The 17,954-nt window shown below is 55.0% G+C and overlaps 1 protein-coding gene across 1 annotated transcript in view; it reads left to right on the forward strand.

Annotated features, from left to right (window-relative positions):
- RAP1GAP2 (RAP1 GTPase activating protein 2) overlaps nt 1-17,954 on the forward strand; it is a 178,737-nt gene that overhangs the window by 150,708 nt on the left and 10,075 nt on the right. The window contains 5 exon segments of the mRNA XM_045773724.2: nt 5,198-5,269; nt 5,756-5,842; nt 7,231-7,365; nt 14,174-14,311; nt 15,861-15,988. Of these exon segments, the coding sequence (XP_045629680.2) occupies nt 5,198-5,269; nt 5,756-5,842; nt 7,231-7,365; nt 14,174-14,311; nt 15,861-15,988 (560 nt within the window).

Raw genomic sequence — 17,954 nt, forward strand, 5'->3', positions numbered from 1 at the left:
ACTAGTTCTCCACGGCTCCTCAGGCCATTCTCCAGAATAGTACTCCTAGCACTGGTGTGATTGATTTTCTAGAAACCCCAGGTTTCTGGGATATGGGGGCTGGACGCTTGGTGGAAGGCACCTTCTGAGGTCATCTCATCCATCTGGCTGCCTCTGGGTTCAACAGCATCTTACTCAGTGGTTGAAAAGCCCCTGGTGCCTCTGTTTGGAATCTGGTGATGCCATTGGCTGGACTAAGGCAGAGCCAGAGAAGAGGAAAAAAAGAGAAGGTTGGGGGTGGGGGAACTGTCAGGAAAATGAGAGGAAGAAGGGTGCTAACAAAGGGAAAGAAAGTAAACGGAGAAATGTTTATGGTGAGAATGGTGGAGAGCAGGGGGCCTGGTAGACCCTGGACATGGGGTGGGTCCTTCTGGTTTAGCTGTTCTGGAAGAAATGATCGATCTTAATTTGAAGACTCCCAGGGAGGTGGGGTTGCAAGCCCTTGATCAGTAAGTGGTTTTCCAGAATGGCTTAGTGTCCTCCCTACCGCAGGTAAGCCCCAGCAGCCCTCATCTTGCCCGTTCCTGGGGGCTGTCCCACGAGCTCTGCCCTTCTCTTCTCCATGAGCAGCAGTTCTGACCTCTTGGCAACAGTTTCTCTCTGTCTCAGTGGTGTTGGGGCTGTGGGATCCAAGGGAGATAGACTGAGCAGGGTCTTTCATGTGGACGTTAGTCTTTGAACCCCTGTGGATATATGCAACGTGTTGTTTACGCACCAAATGTTGAGTTTATGAGCTGCTCTACGTTTTAGGGGGAGGGAGACCAAAGCTCAAATTCTCACAGGGCTCCCTGGTCCCCACAGTGTTAGGAACCACTGTTCTAACAGGGAAATGAACGTTTCATTGCTAAGGGGAAATTGGGAGACCTGAAAATGTAATAACTATGTCATAACTTGGGCCAGTGCTGTTCCAGGGGCTCACGAATCCCGAGTGCTTCATGGCCATTTTCTCGAAGTATCAACTTTGCTTGAAGATTTTTGGAAAAGAAGATGATGTCATGTAATTGTTACATCAGTAGAAACCCACATAGTTTAAGTGCATAATTCACATCCACTTGAAAACTAATTATGAGACTACAAACAAGACCCCGCACTCTCCTACGAGGAAGGCAGATTCTTTCATACCCCGTGTTCACGTTCCTACTCTTCCGTCACTGAACAGTTTCAGCCGAAAAGTCCGCAAAGCTATGGTTTGGGCATTTCCTTGAGGGATCACCATCCTAGACCAGAATGGGCATTCCCTTCAAACAGCTGCTTGATTTGTTGATGGAAGCAAGTGTATTCAGTCGGTGCCTCCTGTGTGCCTAGCTAGGGGTGGGGCATGTGGAAGCGACATGCAGAACCAGCCCCCGGGAGGGAGAGAGGGCCATTGAGGTGGAGTTCACTCAAATAGGTGGGCCACTCAAACAGCCAGCTGGCTCTTTTCACAGCCGGTAGAGGCAGAGAGCCCCTGAGGAGGGTCCTGGAGGTAAAGCTGTGTGGTGGGAGGGCTCCCAGCCCCTGCCAGGCAGTCGTGTGCGAATGTGTGCCTTGTCTGCCGGGCCTCTGGTGGTGGAGTGGGGCCTTTCGTGGACGCATAGTATTTGTTTTTAACTCCCGTTAGGAAATGGAATGCAGCTAACTGGCTTCTTCACTTTCCCAAGAGCTTAGTAGAGTGGGAAAATACAGCAGTCCAAAACCAGCATCACCTCACCTCCAGCTTTGATGCTGGAAGTCCTTACCAGGTCTTCCCAGCCACAGCCCATGGTCCAGGGAAAAGCACTGTCCTCAGAGAGGGTGGCGATCGCAGAGAAGCAGGACCCACAGGAAGAACTGAACTGTCCCAGGCTGCAGGACTGTGTGGTCCACCTGCTGGGCAAACATCCGGGCCGGAGAGGCAAGACCTGTGAGTGGGGGGCTGGGGTTGCAGAGCGCAGGGAGGGAGGCCAGTCTTCCAAGGGATTCCCCAAAGCTCTGTCCATTCACACTCCCAGCAGCACTCCAGGTGATGAGAAGACTGGGGAGGACCTTGTCAGATTCCTCAGAGAGTCCAGGGTGGAATGGGACCTTCGCTGACCTCTGCAGACTTAGGGGCTATGGCAAAGGAGGCTGAGATACCCTCAGGGAGCCATCTACTGAGGAGGCTAAACAGGAAAGAAGAGGAAAGGGAGGGAAGGACATGGGTAGGAATGTGCAGGAAGGGCCCCCAGACCGAGAGGCTCAGGAGCGGGGCGTTCTGGTCCTGGCCCTGCCTCTGACTGCTGTGCGACCTTGGGTCAGTTCCTTCCCTCTCTGGACCTCAGCTTCCATTTGTGTGAAATGAGGAAGTTGAACTACAGTCTCTGAGTTCCTTCCAGCCCTGCCATACTGCAGGAAGGGAAGTGGGAAGTGGGGCTGGGGTGGGGGTGCTGAGGAAGGGAGGTGTGTGTGCACCCGCGTGCGTGCATGTGTGTGTGTGTGTTTGAGAGAGAGAGGGATTAGGAAGTGGCTTAGGGGGGCGCCTGGGTGGCATAGTGGTTAAGCGTTTGCCTTCGGCTCAGGGCGTGATCCCGGCGTTATGGGATCGAGCCCCACATCAGGCTCCTCCGCTATGAGCCTGCTTCTTCCTCTCCCACTCCCCCTGCTTGTGTTCCCTCTCTCGCTGCCTGTCTCTATCTCTGTCGAATAAATAAAATCTTTAAAAAAAAAAAAAAAAAAAAGGAAGTGGCTTAGGGGAACTCTGAAGTATTTCAGGTATCCTTTATTAGGTGCAGGTCAGCAGGGAAAGTAAAAACAAACCAAAAGTGCCAGGTAGCAGGTTACCCCTCCCTGGGTACTTGCTCTGTACCAGGCACCATGCTGGGCCCTTGAAAACACAGTCTTCCTGAATCTTCCCAAGCCCCTGGTCAGGCAGGGTCTCTCGTTAGCCCTATTTTACAGGAAGGAAGTTGAGGCTGAGAGCTTAAGTTACTTAAGGCCTGAGGCCACAGAGCCCGGAAGTGGTGGAGCCGAAGTCCCCGTCCTGGCCTGCCTGTGGTCTGTATCCCTGCGCTGTCGGAGCAGGTGGGGACGGGGCCCCCAGACTCAGGGATACATAAAAGGACACATCGCATTATTTCTCAGACGTGAATTTTGTTCCTGGGGAGCTCCAGCTGAGACGTCACTCACACTCTCTCCTCTTGCTGTCTGAGGTCACCCTGGCCCTGATCCTGAAGGTCCTGCAGAGGTCTCGGGAGCCCTATGTGAAGCACACGACTGGGGAGGGGTCCTGTCTGGGTACGCCCCTTCCCCTCACTGCTGATCTGGTGCTTGAACACCCCGGCACAGTTCTCGAAGGCTGCCAGGCCTCACTTGGCCGTGGCATCTCAGGTTTGGAGCCCTTGGAGGCCCCCCACCTCCCTGGTGTATCCTCGTCCTCAGGCCCCAAGGCTCTTTCTGCTCTCCAGTCTCTCTCCTCAGCCCTGCCCTGCCCCCTGCTGGGAGGCACGCACTGACTTTAGAAAACGGAAGATGGAGCTGTGTTCTGGCAGCTTCTGCTTTTGGCCCAGCAACCTACCTGTCCTCAACAGGAGGGAACAGCAAAGAGGCAGGCACTGTGTTGGAAAGGGGTCAGGAGAGGGAACGCTGTGGGGATAGAAGATGCGGGACTGTCACCAGGAAGGATCCTGTCCTCTGCTTTTCTGACACGGCTGCTGTAGTGGGCTTGTCTGGCTGGGAGACCTGGCCTTTTGAAGGGCACGTCTGAAGCTCCTTACCTGGTCAGCAGACCACTCTAGTGCAAGCCGGTGTGGGGTGGCGGGGGGAGTGGGGTGGCAGGAGGACAGAGGCCTGACCTCTGGCCTCCTCCCAGGTGCCTTCCCACCACCGCTGCCCAGATTCCTGTGTGTAGTGGGTGGTGGTGGGGGACTGTGTTTGGCAGCTGGAACCAGCCAGAAATCATGTCCGCTGAACAGACATCATTTCCTAATTCCGGGCAGGCAGACAGCCTTGAGCTTGGGGAGAGAAAGGCGTACTGACCAGCTCTCTCCCACTGTTTCCTTCCAGACCCTGGCAGGGCCTTCCCTTGGCCTGGCTCCGAGCTGCCTGCTTGCCCGGTCTGGCAGACTGTCTGCATCTGCCCTACTTCACAGGCCAGGGAGGCTGGCGGCGCGCCAGGGCCAGGCTCACGTCAGTGGCCATCTGGGAGAGGGAGAGGGCAGAGTCTCCAGAGAGGCCTGTGGCCTCGTGGGCCGAGAACAGGTGAAGCTAGGGCACCTCACACAGGGAGAGCAGCGGGACGTGCAGGGCCTGTCCTGAGCCTGGGAGCCCCCCACGCAGAGCCCCTGGGTGCTCTCCCTCCCATAGTTCATGCCCGCCCAGGCTGGCCAGAAGTGTGCACCACACCCAGAGCCCGGGGCACCCTGTGCCGAGCACCCGGATGTCCCCCCACCCACAGTTCCCAGCGCGGGCCCCAGCACGCTGTTCAGTCCTCACCTAGGCCGTCTGCCCCTGTGCGTGGGGCTGGGGCTCCCGAACACTAGCCCACCAACCGCCCAGAAGCTCCGAGGAGCATGTAGCAGTTGCAGATTCCTGGCTCCACCCCAGAGCTTGTGACTCAGTAGGTTTGGGTGGAGCCCATGCCATCGGTATTTATTCTGTAAACACTTGAAGTGCTTCTGATGTATGGCCAGGCTCGGGAGTCAGCGTTGTGGGAAATGAATCCCACAGCAGGGTCGGGAGGTCTGGCTTTTCTGGGCATCTCTGTGGCTGAGCGGCTGTGTGCTTGTGGGGAGATGGCTCCAGTCTCTGGGCATCTGTTTCCTCATCAGTAAAACAGGGTCAACAGTTCTCACTTTGCCTTCTCCATGGGATTACTACCCAGGCAGACGAGGTAACAAGATAGGGCCTCCTGGGCACTTGTGCTGCACAGAAGTCGGGTCTCAGGCGACTCCTCAGTCCTGTCCAGTCATCTTGCCAAACTTGTTGCCGGCCTCCAGGAATGCAGATGAGAGCATGCGGATGGCTTTGTGCAGTCTGGCCCCACTTCTAGCAACAGCCACTTGGCCCTGCTGCTGATGGGTCACGGGAGCGTTGTGCTCGAGTTCTGGGGAGGGGAGGAGATGTGCCATGAGCAGTGGGCGTCCCTGGGGCCAGGACTCGGGGCGCATTTTCATCCTCAGCTTGGATCTCTTCCCTCCTGGCCCACACCAAGACTCTGTTTCAGGTCTCAGTCACTGCACGGGAAGATGTGCCCGCCTTTGGCCCACCTCTGCCTAGCCCTCCTGTTTTCCAGAAGGTAAGAACTTCCCCTCTCCACTCTTCTCTTATCCAAGACTCCAGGTTTCAGTCTCTGAGCGGCACTGGCTGGAGTGGGGCTCAATCAGCCAGAGGCACTTTTGGCAGGCTTGGGAGAATCTCCTCACTTGGGGTCTCTCCCACCTCTCCTTGTGCCACCAGTCTGGCCTAGTACAGCTCCTCTTATCAGGGCATTTGACTCTGGGGTTGCCTTTCTGCGAGAAGGATTTTAATACTTACGCCTCAGTCCGAGAAGCCTCAGACAAGAATCGCCTCCAGTCGTGGAAACGGTGTGGGGGATGTTGATTTCCCGGGACCAGGACAACTGGTTTCTACCAGTTGGCATCTTAGCAGGTGGTCCTGGTCTGGGCTAGAAAATGACCACATGTCAGGAGGGGACACTTTAGGGGCTCTCCCCAGAACCCGCATTCTGCGTACCTGTTGATTGTGGCTGAAAGGAGGTCCCAGAGCTGCTTGTCTGTTCCAGGGCCCGGAGTTCAGGGAGTTTCTGCTCACCAAGCTCGCCAACGCAGAGAACGCTTGCTGCAAGTCAGACAAGTTTGCGAAGCTGGAGGTGAGAGCGCTGTTTCTGGAAGTCTTCCTCCTGCCTTCCTGGCTGCTTGTTAGCCAGCCTCTCCTGGGGGTCTGTTCTTGGGGGCTGCTCAAGGTGAGGAGAACCGTCTTTGCCCTTCCCTCTAAGCCTTCAGCCCTGTGTGGATATAGGAGCTCTTTCTTCTTGTGGAAACTCCACCCAAACTCTAGGTCTAGCCAACCATTCACCAGTCATTTATTGAGCACCTGCTATGTGCCAGGCTCTGTTCTGTTCCCTGTGATACAGGGGTAAGTGAGGCACAGTTTCTGCCTTTCTGTGTTTAGGCTGGTGGGAAGGGGCCATTGCTTAAGAGAAGGGTTATGGCACTCAGCCATGATGGGGGCCAGCACAGGGGCTGTGACTGCTTCTGCCTGTGAAGAACTGGGATGTGTTCAGAGAGGGCTTCTTGGAGGAGGTGGCCCTTGAGCTGCTGAATCTGGATATCTGACGAGCCTTTTGCCAGGAGGAAAGATTGGGGAGAGTTATTCCGGGCATGGGAAACAGCATAAGCAAAGGCCAGGCAGATCAGAGCATGACTTTTGAGGGTGCCCCAGAGGGTTTGAGGGGCCTGAGAGAAGGACTCATGTGGGGGTAGAGACTCAGCTGGGGGTGTTGTTTGGGTCAGGTCAGGAAGGGCTTTGAACTCCGGAGGTGATGAGGGGCTAATGAAGTACTTAGGAGAGTGATGGTTTGCTTTGTATGTTATACTACTCTGGTGGTGATGAGGGCAGGGCGCTAGGGAGGAGGGCAGCAAGGGCGGCAGGCTGGAAGCTCTTACAGGAGTCCAGGACAGATGAGGACAGCTTGCTTACACCGGCCACAGGAAGAAATGGTTTGGGGTCAGGGTTGGGAAGAGTTTATGGACTCCTGTGTATAGCGTGGGGCAAAGTGGAATTGTGGGGTGGCTCTTGGGCCTTTGGCCTGGGCTCTTCACTGATTTGGGGGCCTTTGGGAGATGAGGTCTGTGAGGATCTGCTCTGGAGGTGCCTGCAGGGCTGCTGTGGGCTGCTGCAGGTGTGTGTGAATGGGGCCCCTGGAGGTCGTAGGCGTGGCCCTGGCCCAGCGTCCGGATGGAGAAGAGCAGTGGGGGCAGCCGGGGACCTGGCTGTGGAGCTCGAGGCAGAGCTCTGAGCTGGGAGTCAGCAGGGTAGAGCCGTGGGATGGCCCAAGAAGAAGGAGCAGGGGAAGAGAGCAGAGGCCGGCTACAGAGCTGTAGTGGCCACTGCGGTATTTGTGAGCATGGAGCCGGCCAGGCCGCAGGTCCACACTGGCACTGGGGTGCTGGTGGCTAGGTGTCGGGAGCCCCCAGGGAGAGGGCACACCTCTGTCCTCTGTGCCAGCTCCATAATCCCCACCCTCTTTTCTTTTAGGACCGGACGAGGGCCGCCCTGCTGGACAACCTCCATGATGAGCTTCACACCCACACGCAGGCTATGCTGGGACTGGGCCCGGAAGAGGACAAGTTTGAGAATGGGGGCCATGGGGGATTCCTGGAGTCTTTCAAGGTAAGGGCACGAGAGTGGCTGGCATGGTGCATGGTGGGGGGCGATGGGGGAACGTATAAGGGAAGAAGTCCAAGGTCCATGGGGTCCTGACCCCAGAGCCCGAGTGTCAGCATCGCAGTGTTGGCAGAGAGCGGGGGCATCAGGAAGTGTGAGCGGTCAGAGCAGCCAACAGTGTCTTGGCGTCTTCTACACCCTTCCTTGATGCCGATCATCTCCTCCTGGCCCAGGAGTCTGAGAAGCAGGGACAGGGAGAGAGTTGACGGCAGGAGAGGAGCCAGTACAAACCAAGAAAATTATTGCCTTCAATGCCTCCTTCTGCGTCAGGACACAGCCCCTGGGGTCTTTAGCAGCCAGGGTGTGGTACTGCAGTCAGTTTTTCCAACTGGCAGGGCATTGGAGGACCTGGCCAGGGCCAGTGGGATGGAGGTACAGGCAAGTAACTCCCTGTGGACTTTGCAAAAGGAAGAACTTTCTAACCATAACGAGCTGCAAAAGGAGGCCGTGAGCACCCTGTTCCTGGAAGTATTCAAGTAGCTCGGACAGCCCTGAGCCGGCGTGAGGTACAGGAGCTATATCGTCACGTGCTTCCTGAGTGCTCTGTGGTCCACGCAGCGCTGATGCCCAGCATCCAGCTCGACCCTGGCTGTTCCCCCGTGCAGTCAGCATGGCAGATCTCGTCATTCTCACTCGCACATGAGGGGATAGGCCGAGGGAGGTGGCAGGACGACTCAAAACCTTACACCTACTTGGAGGTAGAGAAATGAGCTCGTTTTCTTGTCTTCGGTTAGCGTTCTGCCGGACTGCCTGTTGCAGAATGATTGGTGAAGGGACAGCACGTGTGGGGCCAGGGCTAGCCCTGCCTGTGTTAGAATCCCAGCTCAGTGTGATCCAGGCCGTGGGCTTTAACGTCTCTGAGCTACGGTGTTCTCCTCAACAACACGGGGATGATAAATCGGACCTCTGGAGTGGCCGGAGGTGTTCACCGAAGTGATACCTGGTGCCTGGGAAAGTGCGCGTTGCCTGGAATACAGCAGGTGGTCAGTGAGAGTGTCGTGTTGTCGGGTCGGGTGGACACTCGACATGCACCGTCCCACGTAAGGCCTCATGGCGCCCTCTGTGCCCTGTGAGAAAGGCTGCTCTGATGGGGATCAGAATTTATTCCCAATTTTATGAGTTATGCCTGTCATCTTACATGTGAGGAAATGAAGGCTCAGAGAGACAAAGTGATTTGAATCTGCGTGTGTGGATTGCAGAGCCTCTGTTCCCCGTGATCCTGCCGGCTCCAGTAAGATTCCACCTGCTCTCGCCCTGCCTGGGCAAGCCTGGGGTCTGTTCCTGGCTGCCCGGCTGGCCCGCAGAGAGCAGGGCACGGCTCTGCTGGCCCTCGTTGGGGCAGCTGCTGAGATGCCTCAAGGGGGTGGGGGTAGGAGGGTAGGAGCTGAGCAGCTTGTCCAGGCTGGTGGATCATTCCCGGGGCATCTGTTTCAGGCCTCATGGACAGCGGCAGCCAGGGCGAAATAGGAGAAAGTGGAGATCAAGAGGAAAGGGGCGTGAGGGAGAGGAGGGGCAGGGGAGGAAAGAGGGAGGCAGGTGGGCTAGCCCAGTGACCTGGGGGGTGGGGTGGGGGTGAGGCCCAGTAAACAGGAGCCCCTGTGTCGGCTACAGCCCTGCCCCCATAGCAAGCATATCACGATGCGCCCACATGGCACAGTAACTGTAGTTGACCTATGGCTCCAGCTGCAGGGGACCAGCTCACATAACGCGATAGTTTGCAGATTTTAAAGAAGCGTGTGTGACTTTCAGTTTTGCAAGTTTCTTTCTGTATTTGGAAGTTCACCATTGTCTTTTTCAAGTTTCAAGTGTCTTTGTAACCTGGAAAAGCTTGTGGGCTATGGACACTGCCCACGGTGCATGCAGAAAACGGCCCAGCAGTTACACTCAAGCTCTGGGTCTTAAAGGAGGGGTGCCTGAAGCCTTTTGTCCGGTCCCCCTGCCTCTGGAGGAGAAGCTGCAGATCTGCCTGGACTCCAGTGGCTCTGACTGAGGGGTTTCTAAGAGAGGAGAGGCTTCAAGATTTATCGTTACTCGTCTTTGATCCAATAGTCCAGGGCCTTTTCCTTTTCAGCCCTTAATCCTTCCACCTGTGGGCTGAAGACAGGTCTGCTTGTGCCTTCTGCTTCCACGCCTGTCCCTGAGGTAGCGTTTGGGGGGTGAGGGAGGGGCTGGCATGCGCGGTCACACAGAGTAAGCCTTCAGAGCTCTGGTCATGAGGATGAGCTTCCCCGAGTCGGGAACACGGGCTCTTTTGCCCTGTCCCTTCTACCATTACCGTCTCGTCTCCCAGGCTGTGGCGGCCGAAACTGGGGGCAAGCCAGGCATGGCAGCACGGAGCCCAGGGGCCCCGGGGGTTTCTGATGCCCAGGCTCTGCCTGTGGCCAGGCCTACAGTCTGGTTTAGCTCAGGAAACCATCTCTCATTTTGGTAATTCTTCCTGCGCTCCCAGGGTGCTGCCGTGGTGTCAGAATTATTGGCATTCCTCATGGAGTTCCTCACCCGCACCTCCGTGGGATCCCTCTTGAAAGAAGTGCGTGAAATGATTCCAGAAAGAAAAGTGTTGTGTTCTTTCTCCTTCTGGTCAAAGATCTCATCTCATGTGGAAACAGTTGAGAATTCCCAGGCTAAAAGCAGTCTCAACCATGCATCCCCTGGACTCTTGGGATGATTCCTCCCTCTCCCAGGAAGCAGGCCCATCGCTGTCCTAGATTGTGCTGCCTGGATAGTTCTCCCTTCTTACCTCGATTCCACTGGCTGTAATTTAAGCTTTTCTTCCATGAGAAATGGAACAGTTGGTTTATGGATGTCCAAACCTGCTTCTCAAATTGAGTGCTTAGAGATAGTCTCAGGAATCTGCCAGTTCTACCAACACTTAAAAATTTTGCATTTTCACTTAGATGATAAATCTAAAAATATACATATTTCCAATTATAGAGGCTAAACTTTTGCAGTGAAACTCAATTAAAAGACATTTCTGTGGAATAAGTAGGTATCTTGCAAATGCTGTCCACGGGACCACTGTTGTGGGGGGGGGGTGTCTGTGGATGTATTCTTGGTCTTGCAGGAATATTTTTCTTTATAAAAGCGCTGAACATTATTCACCTTTGAAAAGTATTGATCTCTAGACCATTGTTCTCAAAATGCCATTCTCCACCACCGCCAGCTGTTGATGAAATTTTTATTGGTCTGTAATGAAAAGAAAAAGTAATGCTCTGTGATGTAGCTGTGTGATCTATACGCAAAGCACGTGTGAGCCACATTCCGAGAAACGGAGCTAGCCCGACCCTCTGTTAACATCATCACGCAGAAGGGGGAGTGGAGGACCAGGGAGGAAAACGCCCAGTGGCCGAATGGGGACCATGGCAAGCAGAGACCACTGCAGGTGCATTTCTCCCAGAACTTTGGGGGGTGGTGGCAGTTAATGCGCTGGCGTGCTCTGACCCCAGCGGCAGGAGAGGAGCACCAGGCTGCAGTGTCCGAGGCAAAGTACCTGCAAGCAGGGGCAGCCTGGGTAGCTCACAGATTGGAGCTCTGGTCTGTGGAGATGTGGACGGATATTTCCCTCTCCTGTCCACCTCCATCCTTTATTTGCCCTGGAGGGGGGTACAGAAGACCCTGCTCCAACCCTCGGGGTCCTTCCTGATTAGGACTGATGTCAGGAGGCAAGCGGCTGGCATTTCCTCCCCAAGCACCCCTCCCTCTGTTGCTTGCCTGGTACAGATAGCCCCCCCCCCCCCCCCGTGCTCATGTCTGTGCTTTGGTTCCCTTAAGTTTGTGGAATTGAAACAACTCCCAAAACCCATTTGGAAGCATAAGGAAGCACAAACCCATAGGAAGCAAGGCTTGTGGTTGGCCCAGAAGGGACTTGTTCCCTGCGTAATGCTAACTGGTAGCTCAAACCCCTGCTGACATGAAGTGACATAAGCTGATAAAGAGAAAGTGACACCATCTCTTTTTTCTTGCCCCTCCTCCTCCGAAGGAGAGCCTGTACAAAGGTAAGCCCCGGGGTGAGCTGAGGGCTGGGGAACCGTCAGGGCTGAGGAGGGACACTGGAACCAGAGGTGGTTAGCCGAGAGGACAGCGGACTCAGGACAGTTGGGTGAAATACGGAGTAGACTGGCCTGAGACTCCAAGGTCTGGAACCGGTCATACTTCAGCTCGGTTCACAGAACACCTTCCCCGAGGTCAGGCAATCCAGCACAGGAACAGGCAGTTTTGCACACAGGGAGCAGCCCGTCCCTGGGAAGATGCAAGCAGAGAGGAGCCTGTCCTTTCTCTTCTTCACCCTTTCCCTGACTCTTCTGCCCAGTTTGAGAAGGCTAGTGTTTCCAACTCAACGTCAGATTGAAATGTAAAATACTTTAGACCATAACCCTGGGTGCTTTTGTCCCAGTCAGGGTTTATGTTAAGGTTCTGAGGCAACCATGGCATCCTTCAGCTCCATCCCTCAGAGCGGGGGAGGAGAGCGGGCCCCCGGCGAGTGGGTTTTACACCAGCTGTTTGGCACGCACGGTCCCCTGGCATCCTCATGCAGCACCACCGCCATGTTGTATAGACAATGAGGCCGTGTGCCAGAGAGGTTCGTACACGGTGTTGGGAAGACCAGGATTCAGCCCTCTTTCTGTTAGCTTCAAGCAGCAGATGGCCACCCTGCACGTCCCCGGAGTTCCCTGCCAGCCCATTGTCTCCTCAGACTTCTCTTGCTGACTCAGACAGCAGCACCAAGGGCATGTGAGGAGAAAATATCTTCCCTGACATCAGCCTTGGAGACTTTTTTTGAGGAGAGGCTGGGAGCCCTTGATTTCTAATTATCCTTACTCCATCAACCAGTTTAATTCTGGGTTCAATCTGGACCCGTTTTTGGGATACCAGGGACCCTTCCGTCTGGAGCCCAGGGGCCTGGGTTTGGGTCCTAGCCCCACCTCCGACCTGCAGTGTGACCTTGGGCGATCATCTGTTTGCCTTTTGGGACCTTTTCTATCAGTGCCTGTCCTGGCTGCATCTCGGCGTGTAGGGATTCGGCAAGTTCGGGTGTATGAAGCTCAGTAGACCAGAGCCTGTCACACCGCATCAAGTCTTTCTTGGAAAGACCGTGAGGAATGCATCAGAACATACACGACTAACTGACACGTCACTGTTGGTGGTGTTGGCACCCACGAGGGCACGGCAGAATGTCGTGACGCTGAGATTTACGGAGCCCTGGACTCACTTAAGGATCCTTGCTGTTTATCCAGGGACGCCTCAGTGTGGTGACCGTTCCTGCTCTCAGTTTTCTGAAGGGTGTGTGACTTAATGTTGTCTGTGGGTGATGGAATGAATAGAATGTACTGGCTGGAAACTTTTGCTAGCGATTCTCTTCTGTGGTTTAGAAAGGGAGAGAGCCGATGTCCCTCAAGCGGTGTCTGTGACTCACACAGGGGAGGCTAGATGACAGCAGGGGTAGGAGGCTGGTGGGCTCCATGCCTCATTTCCAAAAGTAGCGAGTCTCCGGGCGGCCATGTTTGCCAATGGCCCTCCTTCCTGAACTGGCTTCCTGCACCCATACCTTTGTCCTTTTGCATCTGTTTTCTGAAGCTACGTTTCTGAGAACCTCAGCCGGCTCCCACAGTAAGGAAAATCCACGAGCCCACTTAACAAGGAGGCTCCGGGTACTCGTGGCTCAGTGTGGTCCTCGGCATCCAGATTCTTTCCCCTCTCCCCTCTGCCGTCCCCTCTTGTCGCCTTCGTCCCGCGGGCTCAAGCGCTCACGTGCCAGGGTGGCTACTGCAGTCTGGGTGCAGAAGGTCGCCTCTCCTTTGGCAGTCCTTGAGGAGACCTTTCCCCACAGCTCCCAGCAGGCATCCCCTCAGGCCCCACTGGCCAGGGGAGAGGTTTGGCGACCACCGTAGACTGATCATGATTTACTCCCTAGTTCCATGGAGGAAGAGGGGAAATCAGACGAGACGGTGGCTCTGCCACTGAGGAATATGGTGGGGATGGCACTTTCACACGAGCAACTCACATCTCCGTCTGTGTATGTTTGCATGTGTCAGCCCTCTGTTCTACCTCCTGTTAGCTGGGGGCCCCTGGTGAGGTCACTTAGCTTCTCTGAGCCTTAGCTGTGAAATGGGGTGGCGGATATCCACACCGTGGGCTGGTGGTGAGAATACATCTCGAGCTCTTCGCAGAGAGCCCGGTGATCATAAGTCAGCAGTCGATGTGGCTACTTGTCTTTCTGCGTGCTGCCCGTGTGTCTGTCCCCGTGCTGGGCCCGGGGACGTTGCGGGTCGGAGAAGCTCAGACCTGACCTCTGCCTCTAACGAGCATCCAGTCAGCGAGGGAAACCAGATCTTTTCCCAAAATTAGGGGAACACTAAAAGGTGCAGGGCCTGTGGGAGTGCTCCCTGTGTGTTAACTAATGCTCCTCACTGTGGCCACTGCCCTCGGGTCTGTTTCCAGAACAGCAGAGACCTGCAGAGTGGCCTGGGGCAGCAGTCGTCACCTCCCAGGCCCGTCCCTGCTGTAGGCTCAGCAGTCTTGATTTGAGCTGTTCCTACCCATGCACACTGACAAGCCCCTGATCTTCTTGGGTGTCCCCTCCTGGACACGTCACTGTTTGCCCATGTGCCCTTTGCTCTTTCGTGGCCCTAAGTGGGCACAGAGCCCCGTGTGCCGGAGTGTGCACAAGCCGAGGGCTGTGTCTGCAGACCGCACCAGGAGGACAGGGGCATCTGGTGGGCTCCAGTGATCAGGTCCCTGTCACTTCTCCCCACAGAGGGCCATCCGTGTGCGTAGCCACTCCATGGAGACCATGGTGAGCAGCCAGAAGAAGCAGCACAGCGGAGGCATCCCTGGCAGCCTCAGTGGGGGCATCTCGCACAACAGCATGGAGGTCACCAAGACTACCTTCTCGGTGAGTGCTGCAGGCCCTGGGGCAGCTCGCAGTTCCTGGGGAGGGCCCCCCCAGGCCTGTAAAGGAGGGTCTGTGTGCCCAGGCTTGGTCCAGGAGTCCAGAGCAGGGACTGGGGAGATTGAGGCTGTTTGGGGGTGACCCCCGCCTGTGAAATGGAGCCTCAGTCCCAGGCCCAGCTGGGGCTGGCCCAGACGAGACACCTGCCCGTTATCTGTTCTCTGAGTTCCCTTGACAACTGGGCCTCCTCCTCGGGGCCCACACTGCAGATTGGTTCTGGGGCACATTTCTCTGCCCAGGGGGCTTGGGACCCAGGAGGGGCGTCCTCGCTTTGTTCTTAACAATCACGGGAACCACCCCCGGCTTGCTGTGCACTAGGGACTGAGCGAAGTAGTGCCCAGAGAGGTTTAGTAACCTGCCCCAGGTCACTTAGCTGAGCTGAAGAGCTGGGATTTGAATGCACGTCTCGCTGACCCAAGGTCTTTGCCGTTGGTCACTGTGTGCAGTTCCCAAGGAAGAGCCTAGCGTGGCTGTGAGTTTGGGCCTGGTCTGCTTGCACCAGCAATTGGCCAGGTGAAGGAACCACATAGTTGGTCCATTTAAAAAACAAAGTGACTTTGGATTCATATAGACTAGGGTTTTCTTTTCTTTTTCAAATAGAATACACCCACCTCGATACTCAGGACTAGTATCATAAGTGGTCTTATGTAATTCATTGACTTTACCAAATATGTTCATAGCTGTTATCTTGTTCCACCCAGAAGGTCTGTGAAAGGAGCAGGGCGGGACAGTTATCCCCATTCTGTGGGTGAGGAGACTGGGGCCCAGAGAGTTTGGCTTCTCACCCAAGGTTGCACAGCACACACATGGCAGAAGCTGGGGCCTGTGTTACAGGCCTGGTGGGCTCTGAAGACCACCTGTGGTCTCTCCTTCCTCAGTCTTGTGCTCATCCCCACTGCATGTGGCTGAAACAGAACCACATTCTTGGTGGGTTCCCTCGGCCTGTGGACCTGGGTCTGCTGCTCTCGTTCTGTCTTGTTCCTGAGACACCCAGCTTGGACCCAATTATTTGTGAGAAGTGGATGGAGAGTCAGAGCCCTGGGTTTTCGTCCCTGTCCTGCCAGCAGTTCGCTATATGACCTTAGCGAACTCATCGGTAAAGTGAGAGGCTGGACCAGGTCACTCCCAGGGCTCCCTCAGCTGTGTGGTTCTCGGTCTGTGACCCCCTTAACCGTCCTGACCTTCTCAATATGCTGGGCTCTCTTTATGGTGGCCCTGGCCCCTGTTCCTCCAGGAATTCTGGTCTTTGGTGACGATTACATGGGGCCAAAGGTTTGGCTTAAGAACACAGGAAAGCAGGCTGCAAGTGGCTGGAGTCTCAGCTCCTGTGACGTAGATCCTGGCCTTCCCAGCTGTCTTGCTATTTTCTGGGACCTCCTCTAGACTAGTTGGGGTTGCAGGAGCTATTTGTAGACCAGAAAGGAGGGTGAGGGGAAGGAGACTGGGGTCTGGGGTGGGCTGTGAGCACTCATGTTGGTGGTTTCATTGGCAGCCCCCCGTGGCGGTGGCGGCGGCGGCGGCGGCAAAGAACCAGTCGCGGAGCCCCATCAAGCGGCGCTCGGGGCTCTTCCCCCGTCTGCACACAGGCTCTGAAGGCCAAGGCGACGGCCGGACACGATGGTAACAGTCCAGGGTGGGGTGTGTGGGTCCTTCCTCCGCTGCAGCCACCAGATGCCCAACCTTGGGGAGGGCTTCCCGCAGCTTCGGGCGATGGCTTCCTTCTAACCTTGGTCCGCACTGTAGGCACCTGCACATCCCGGTCACTCCCTCTGCTCTGTCCACTGAAGCAGATTTGGCCAGTCTCTGTTCAGGACTTCTCAGAATTATCCGTGTCACATTTGGACCCAAACTAGAAACGTTGCTTGGATTCTTTTCTTTCTTTACCTCCTTTTCCAGTGCTCACTCAAATGTTTGCTCTTATGGAAGCCTTCCCTGATTTGGCCAGACAGTTCATTGAACTTTCCCTTAGGGCTTCTAGAATGTTTTCTCTTTTGTTAAAAGCAGCTTTCATATTGCATCATACTTAGTCTGTTCTTGTCTCTCTGATCCTATAATGGTGAGTCCGTTTGTTGTTTAACTCCGCAAGCAACGTTTCGGTGCTTGCTTGCTATGTGCTGGGCTCAGTGCTCAGGCAAGAACTAGAGAAGACACAAACCTGCCTTCCAGAAGCTTTTACAGTCTTGTGAGGGAAAGGGAGACATTGAGGTTGGCTTGCAGGTTGCTGCCCTGGATGGTGGCACCAACCCTTGAGCTTGGGCATGCAGGATGAAGGGCAGGTTTATGGAGGGGGATGAAAATCTGTGTTTGGAACCAGTACCTGTGAGAGTCCTTACAGCCTACCCAGTAGAGAAGTGCAGAATTCGGAGTGGTCAGAAGACAGGTCTTGAGATAGCAGCGAGGCCTTGGCTGCAGAAGGGAGTCACTGGGGCACAGGTGGTGTTTAAAGACGGAGCAACGAATACAACCACCCAAGGTGTGTAGAATGCCTCGGGAACACCAGTATTTCAGGGCAACGGGAGAAAGGGAAGGAAGACAAGAAGCCTGGAGTGGAGGGATTCCAGGAGGGAGGGTCTGCTGTGTCAGATGTGCAGAGAAGCCCTCCACCATGGCCCAAACCCCTGCTCGGGGGGACAGTGAGGAGGCGATTAGCAGCCTCATTAAACGTGCACTGAGGCACTCACCCCTGTAGCATGGCTGTCATCAAAAAGACACATAACAACAAGTGTTGGCAAGGATACGGAGAAGTGCCGATCCTCAGGCTTTGCTGGTGGGAGTGTAAACTAACACACCGGCTCTGGGAAGCAGCCTGGCAGCTCTGCAGAGTTAAACACGGAGTTACCTCGTGACCCAGCAGCTCCGTTCCTGCTAGATGCCCAGGAGAAAGAACGCATATGTCGGCAAGAAAACTAGCACACAGATGCTCCTGGCAGCGTTACTCATAGCAGCCCAAAGTGGGAATGATCCAGAAATGATCCAGATGTCTGTCGCTCGGTGAAGGGATACGTAAAACGTGGTGTAGCTGGAAAATGGGATTTTTAAAGAGTAAGGTACTGATATATGCTACAACCGAGACGAACTTTGAAAAGACCGTGCTAAGTGAAAGAAGCCGTTGACCAAAGACCACAGCACCTCATGGGATTCCGTCTGTCTGAACTGTCCAGAACGGGCAAATCTAGAGAGACGGAAAGTCGATTCGTGGTCGCCAGGTGCTAGGGGAGGGGAGGACAGACGATGGTTATGAGTGGGTCTGGAGTTCCTTTAAGGGGGTCTAAAATGTTCTAAAATTATGTAGTGTGATGGTTGTACAACTCTGTGAATATGCTAAAAACCATTGAATTATACACTTTAAGTGGGTGAATTGTGCATGAATCGTATCTCAGTAAAGCTGCTATAAAAATTGCATTGAGGACAAGGCCATCTTGTCCCCAGTAGGGGGCACAGGACAAATTGTGGGCATCAATACATGGTTTTTGTTAAACTCCAGGAGAAGGAAGCCCTTGGGCCCTTGGCCAAGAGTAGCCCGTTTACCAAGATGCCCTTCCCTGCCACCTTGTCACACGGATCCAGGGAGCTCATACAATGGCCT

The sequence above is a fragment of the Ursus americanus genome, chromosome 23 (genome assembly GCF_024610735.1).
Source record: "Ursus americanus isolate L20-20 chromosome 23, mUrsAme1.1.p, whole genome shotgun sequence".
Lineage (NCBI taxonomy): Eukaryota > Metazoa > Chordata > Mammalia > Carnivora > Ursidae > Ursus > Ursus americanus.